General features: G+C 46.0%; 1 protein-coding gene across 15 annotated transcripts in view; it reads right to left on the bottom strand.

The window, feature by feature from the left end:
• LOC134457044 (membrane-associated guanylate kinase, WW and PDZ domain-containing protein 1-like) overlaps positions 1-7500 on the bottom strand; it is a 230339-nt gene that overhangs the window by 98643 nt on the left and 124196 nt on the right. For all 15 annotated transcript variants that reach the window (XM_063208788.1, XM_063208789.1, XM_063208797.1 and 12 more), the window contains exon 3: positions 1531-1650. In XM_063208788.1, the coding sequence (XP_063064858.1) occupies positions 1531-1650 (120 nt within the window). The remainder of the gene's footprint in view (positions 1-1530; positions 1651-7500) is intronic.

Here is a 7500-nt window from a genome sequence, read left to right as displayed (position 1 = left end):
TCTTTTTTCCTCCAAAAAACCACAAGCGCTGATTCAGTGTCTGGCTTCCACAATTCAGACTGGCACAAGAGGAATTACTATACAAAATATAGAAAATTACATGAATCAAACCAGTGGTCCAGTCCTGTTACTGCTGTAGTTGCAGTCACTGTATGTGGATGCCAAAACTATACCAAAATCCTTCTGTAGAAACATTTTTTAAAACAGATTTTAGTCCATTTTTAGTCAGTCTTTACCAATTATTTTCAGGTTCTAGTAGCACAAACAAAGAGGTATGATACTTTCTGAGAAGACACTTTTTCTGGTTGAATGCCACGGAACTCCTCTGAGTAACATGATCTGAATCAAAACCACAACAGTAGCAGTTAGCGGTGCATCTGGCTGCCGGGTGACTGCGGGTGTTCTGTTACAAGGCATAGCCTACTCTCTCCACAAGAACGAGGAGGGTTTAACTTTACTGCAGCGTCTCGCCTGTTTATAGGTCACCGAGGATGTAAGCCGATCGAACACTTTACTGTACGGCATAAGCATTTGTTTACAGGACATACATTTGATTACAGTATACATTAGATTACGGTACACATTTATCGGTCCGTTGAAAACCTGATGGAATTCCAGAGGGAACTGATCTGGGTGGAATGACAAATGTTTACCCATTAAAATATGATTTTTCAATCTGATATTTTCACTGTCACAATTCTGCATGCATCATCTTAATGAACTTCAATGTATTCGCTTTTGGATATTCCCATTTCTTTCATTCTCTGCATGTGTTCAGTCAACTTGAATGACGGCAGTTGACATGCATCTAGGCGGAGCACTTCTTGGAGAAGAGATTAAACTTTCTTCACTACAATCCTCATTCTAACATACTATTGTTTGGGGGGAGCACTTAGGGCCCAGAAAAAAACAACAGGAGAACAATAAACCACAAGTACTCAGTACGTTGCTCTATTGTTGGGTTTGTTTGCTAAGTAGCGTGGTCTAGTTGCTCACTGACAATTTCCCTGAGACTTCAGGATCACTGAAGGCACCTCAGGATCACTGGGTGTTTTAGGCCTTTGGTCAGGATACAAGTGCCTCTATTCTGGCCCCAGTGAAGGTAATCAATCCTTAGCATGTGTCCAGTATCCAATGAGTCCAATATTGCTCTCTAAGAAAGACCTAGTGTATTTGGTGACAGTACGTTTGTAAATTGGGCAACATGATTGAGAAAGACAGCAGTGAACAGAGGCTCCTATAACCACATGAAACCTAATTTCACTAAGTAGCAGCATCCCATAGTTCTGAAGGCACTATTTGGTTCCCTATTCAGCAAATCACAAAAAGAGACGCTGCAACGCTCACCTCCATATTACGTTCTTACTTCCAGAACAGCTAGCCAGGCATGACTTTTGGTAAATATACCACATCGATATCTTGGAACTAGAACTGTTGTTGTATTTCCCGATTCATCACATTACACATGGTTGCCAGTGACAACACCTCATACAGTAGTTCTCCTGTAACGCCATGTCAGTAACGGCTTACCTTCGTAAGTTCCTACTTCCAGAAGAGTGCCAGTCTGCTCCAACTCCAGGAAGTCCTGCACAGACAGGAAGTTGTAGTCTACCCCAGGAACCTCTCCTTCCCGTGGGGGCCGGGTCGTACCTGTGGAGCAGAGCAGAGAAAGGGGACAGACAGTTAGTACGAGTGTGTGTGTGTGTGTGTGTGTGTGTGTGTGTGTGTGTGTGTGTGTGTGTGTGTGTGTGTGTGTGTGTGTGTGTGTGTGTGTGTGTGTGTGTGTGTGTGTGTGTGTGTGTGTGTGTGTGTGTGTGTGTGTGTGTGTGTGTGTGTGCATGCGTGCGTGTGCGTGTATAATTTGTGCTGAGCTTTAGCTAATACTTGGACGAGTGTGTGCTGTTTGGAGACTTCTCTGGATGTTGGGTGATACATCTGTGTCAAGAGAGAAATGAACAGCCAGTGGGTATGACTATGGGTTACTGTGTACTGAAGTGTCAATGCAGAGAGAAAAACAGTTAATGAGCACATATGTCTTTTTGTGCATATGTTGAAATTGCACATTTCCATATGTTATGTATGTCGGCAGTAACCGTTTGTGCGGACAGAAAAGTGTACTCTGTGACAGTCTGGGTACTACTGCATACATGTTTTTGCGAAGGCATGGCCACGTGCGTCTGTGTGTTGTTGGTGTTTTGGTTTAGCAGCATGTCCTGCTGAGGCTGTTGTTTGTGGCTGTCTAGGAGGAGTGGTGGCGGGTGGTAGACAGCTGTGGGCAGCTGCTGGCCTGGCCTGGCCTGGCCGTCCCCCCATTGGCCATGCATTCCATTCCACAGGGGCCAGAGAGGCATCTGGGTGCCTGGCCCAGTGTCAGGTATTTGTCTCTGTGTGTGTGTGTGTGTGTGTGTGTGTGTGTGTGTGTGTGTGCGTGTGCGTGCGTGCGTGCGTGCGTGTGTGTGTGTGTGCGTGCGTGCGTGTGTGTGTGCGTGTGCGTGCGTGTGTGCGTGCGTGTGTGAGAGAGAGAGAGAGAGAGAGAGAGAGAGAGAGAGAGATAGAGAGAGAGAGAGAGAGAGAGAGAGAGAGAGAGAGAGAGAGAGAGAGAGAGTCTGTGTGTGTTGTACAGGAGATGGTCCTTTGGCCAGCCTGTGAGCTGGGGTGGCGAATTGCTTTCGCGTAAGTCATGCCACTGCTGATTAATGAGATGATGAATAAGGCTGTCGAGGGGTGGGGGGGATGACACAAAGTCATTGGCCTATGGTGGTGTGTATGTGTGTATGGTGGTGTGTATGTGTGTGCTATGGTGTCCATAAACATATATACAAACAAACACACAAGCTGGCCACAGAGTTGATGAGCGAAAGTTTTTAGCTCAGCTTCTTTCTGTATCTCTCCCTCCATCTTTCTCTCTCTTCCCCACCCCCTTCTTTCTCTCTCACACTCACATTCACACACACACACACACACACACACATTCGCTATAAATCAATAGCCTTCAGACAATATTGCTTCGCCGTATCTCTGCTCAGGGTTGATATTATTGGAACGCCCTTTCATCAAAACAACAACTGGTCTCCCAGACGACACAGCAACACCCTGCCTGCCTGCCTGCCTGCCTGCCCGTGTGTCTGGATCTGGAGATAGTGAATAAATGTGCCAGCTGCTGCTGCTGTGGAGTCGCAGTGCCATCAGACAGAACCAGATCCACAGTGTGAGAGGCCGAGCCAGAGACAGAACCGAGTCACAGGCAGAACTAAGCCACAGAATGAGAGCCAGCCAGAGACAGCATAAGTTACAGACAGAGGAGTCTAGAACAGTATGAGCTAGGGGTGGGTATTGGCAAGGGGTTCACGATTCGATGTGCATCAGGATACACACATGCCACGATGCAATACGATTAACATGCATTGCAATACATGTGTTATTGACATTCATCGTGATGTTTACTTCAGTAAATGTGTAAAATGTACAGTTTACTTGCCAGTTGCTGTGTAGCATTCATGAGTCAATTTATCTGGAACTATTTGAAATATTACATACTCTGTACTGAAAAAGAATAACCAGTGGCTCATCTCACACACAGCCACAGCCAGAATTGAGCCATAGTATGACACAATCCTGAGACAGAAGAGATATCATGAGTGTGAGAGCCTGAGAACTGACTCTGAGACAGCATCGAGTCACTACCAGAACTTACACCTCAGTATGAGGCCAAGCCAGACACGTCATGACACAGAATCGAGCTGGAGACCAAACCAGATTTTATGAGATAGGATAAGCAAGTGATAGAACCAAGCCCAAGACAGTCTGAGCTTGACATGAGACAGGCAGACCACCAGACGGAAATCAGCCTGAGATAGCATAAGCCTGGGACAACATGAGCCGCAGACAGAATTGAACCAAAGACGTTAACATAACAGAGATAGCACGGATGTGACGGAACTACTGTAGTCTACAGAGACAGAAAGGAGGCGGACCGAGTCTGAGACAAGACTGAGCAGGAGCAACCAATGGCATGAGATGGAACTGAGTGTAGTGGAAAGCACGCACATCCAGCAAAAATGCATCAGCAGGTGCCAAATCAAAAAACTGTCACATGTGATCGAAACGTTGCTCCAATTAAATTAAGTCTTTTGCAAGCAGTGTGCAGATCCTTTCCCGCTCCTACATGAGATGGAACTGAACCAGTAGACAGAACCGTGCCAGAGTCAATCCAGCCTGGGATAGCCTGCTGAGTCCAAACTGAGCCAGAACCAGAACTATTTATGCAGCATGACCATGTGACAGAACTGGCGATAACCTTCACACTTTATACACCATACCTCTGCAGTAGCAGACACAGAATCAAGCCAGAGGTGTGACTGAGCAAGACATGATCTAGCCTAAGATTTAAAAAAGAAGCCAGAGACAGCATGGGGTGTAGTATAAAACAGAGCTTGAGTTTGAGCCAGAATTGGGCATGAGACGTTAGTACGATAGTGAACCACACCTCAGACAGCCGTAGCACAAACAGAATCTAGCCACCGACAGACAACAGAATGCAGAGCGTGAGACAGATTCTGCGAGACAGAATCGAGCATGAGACAAACAGGAGCTCGAGACAGCACTTGAGCATAGACATCAGCAGTGTCATGACAGAACTCCTCACCTCACCCACCGTCCCACTCCATACCTCCACACCTCACTCTCCTTACCCATGACTCATGGTACAATACATGTCTGACAGCCAACTCTCTTAGACAGCTGGCCTGTGAGCCTTTGTTGTGAAATATGTCAATGTTGTGCATTTTGCGCCAGAGAGTGTGTGTGTGTGCGTGTGCGTGCGTGTACGTTTGTGCGTGCATGCGGGCGATAGTAAGTTGAAGTTAGATATGTGCGTGCACATGTACGTGTTCATACTGTTAAAGTGAGATTATGATGCATTGCCAATAGTTCAATCACATTACCACTCTGAGTTCAACTTCAGACCCCTCTCACTTCTCACCGTGCTGGGCATACAGTAGTCTCTCTCGCTACCTTACATCTGCCAGACTTCTCAAGGAACGAGTTCACACAGGGTTCACACATCCAGCTCCATCAGCCCCATCCCCCCCTACCCCCACATCCTCTTCCCCTCCCCAAAAAACATCAGCATCAGTACTAAAATCTCCATGGCAACAGCATCTACTGTCAAGCTGCAGTTACCATGGCAATGAGGTCGGAGTGGTTATAGTATATTGTCTGGGAGCTGGGAAACTGTACAGTCTGTTGTGTCGAGGTGAATAGCCTCAACAATGGCGTTTTTTGTTCCAGTTCCAAGATGGCTACTTTGGTGACAATAGACTGTACATAAACACAAACACTCCCACGCACATACTCCTTCTTGTCTGGAGTAAGACTATTTTGGTGTGGAGGTCTACACATACTGCCATGGGAAAGTACTTCAAATGATTATTTGGTGTGTCATGTTTTCAGGGAATGGGGACAGTACGATGCAACCTTCTGCTATAATCCAAAATACAGAGACAAGGCATCTTCTGATCAAACGTGACAAAGCTGGGTATGGTGTATCTGTGGTTGTGTGGTGCGTATTTGTGTGTGTGTGCGTGTCCGTGCGTCCATGCATGTGTGCGTGCGTGACTGTGTCCAGACAATGCTGGAGTTTGTAGGAGGGTGGGAGCAGCCGAGACGTCCAAAAGGAGACATTCCCAGTGTCTCTGACTCATAGGCCACACACACACACACACACACACACACACACACACACACACACACACACACACACACACACACACACACCCACACACACACACACACACACACACACACACACACACACACACACACACACACACACACACACACACACACACACACACACAGGCAGCTGGACAAGCAGCTCTGTTGCCATAGACAACCTCGCCCACGAGGGGAGAGCAGTTTACATCCGTCTGGCAGAATAAAAAAGACCAGCGCAAGTGAAGTGGTACTGTAGTCAGGAGACGAGGAGAGGAGAGAAGAGGAGACGAGACGAGAGGAGACGAGAGGAAAGGAAAGGAGAAGGAGGAGAGGAGAGGAAAGGAGAAGGAGGAGAAGAGAGGAGAGGAGAGGAGAGGAGGAGAAGAGAGAAAAGCAGGAGATAGGAGAGGAGAGGAGAGTGGAGGAGAAGAGAGGAGAGGAGAGCAGGAGAAGAGAGGAGAGGAGACGAGAGGAAAGGAAAGGAGAAGGAGGAGAGGAGAGGAAAGGAGAAGGAGGAGAAGAGAGGAGAGGAGAGGAGACAAGAGGAGAGGAGACGAGGAGAGGAGAGGAGAGGAGAGGAGAGGAGAGGAGGGGAGAGGAGAGGAGAGGAGAAGTGGAGTGGGGAGTGTAGAGGAGAGGAGAGGAGAGGAGGGACGAAAAGAGGAGAGATGAGGAGAGCAAGGAGCTTAATGAAATGAATTGAGAGCAGTAAAAGGAAGGGTGGAGAGGAGATTAGATGAAAGGAGAGAAGGGGTGAAAAGAGGGAGAGATGAGGAGAGGAGATGATATGATCGGAGGTGTAATGACCTGAGAGGAGAGGTGAGAAATGAGCTCAATGAGGCCATAAAATTTGAGTGCAGTCACTTGACCAAACAGACTCCAGACTCTAGACCAGGAAACATATGATGTCTTGGGTACAGGGCGAAAGTATCTTGAGTTTAGATGTTGAGATTTGCATAGGCCCAACTATAATTTCAGTAACTATCCCTGTATAGATTATAATACCTACGTACATATGATAGTGCAGTGCAACATTCAAGTTCAAGAAGTGTATTGCCATGTCGACATTTTCGTGGCATATGCCCAACATCAAATAAATACAATTGACAAGATACACAACAGCAAGGCACATAAAGTAAATATAAATATGGGTAGACATGACAATAAACAAGAAAGGGTCCCAACAGTCATTGGACAGCAGTTAAATGACAGATTACCCTGAGTGTTAAAGTGCATTAAAGGTAAAATGCAGAGGGAGTGGAAAGTTATAACAGGTTAAGATGTCTGCTAGTCAGTGGGCATGCTGTTCTTAAATCTGGATGAGGATGTTACAAAGCTTCTGTATCTCTTACCTGATGGGAGAGGGTTAATAAGATGACGTGCAGGATCGGCTATGATAACATGAGGTGGGACTTAGCATTCTAAAGGCCCTTAAAAGGAAGGCTATTATTTTCAAGTATTTTATTGTATAGAATTGTTGCCTTTTGAATTCATGCATATTCACCACCACCCTGAGTTTTTAAGTAGGCCATATTCATTCTGACTTGGAAATGTACGCTTTTCATACATGAATAGGTGGATCTTCTACATGACTGAATTTTGAATGACCAGTGTGATAGACATCGTTGGCTGCATAAGTTACTCTACATTGTTCAGAGCCGTTAAAAGAAGCACATTTCTAAGTAAAAATATTTGTGAATGGGAGGCATACATTTTGAATATCTAGGACTAAAATTACATACTCTACTTTTAAAATGTATACAAAATATTCCATTAGTAAACAGC

The sequence above is a fragment of the Engraulis encrasicolus genome, chromosome 10 (assembly GCF_034702125.1).
Source record: "Engraulis encrasicolus isolate BLACKSEA-1 chromosome 10, IST_EnEncr_1.0, whole genome shotgun sequence".
NCBI classification, from domain to species: domain Eukaryota; kingdom Metazoa; phylum Chordata; class Actinopteri; order Clupeiformes; family Engraulidae; genus Engraulis; species Engraulis encrasicolus.
Note: the sequence above shows the minus strand (reverse complement) of the source record. Positions and strands in the feature narration are given on the sequence as shown.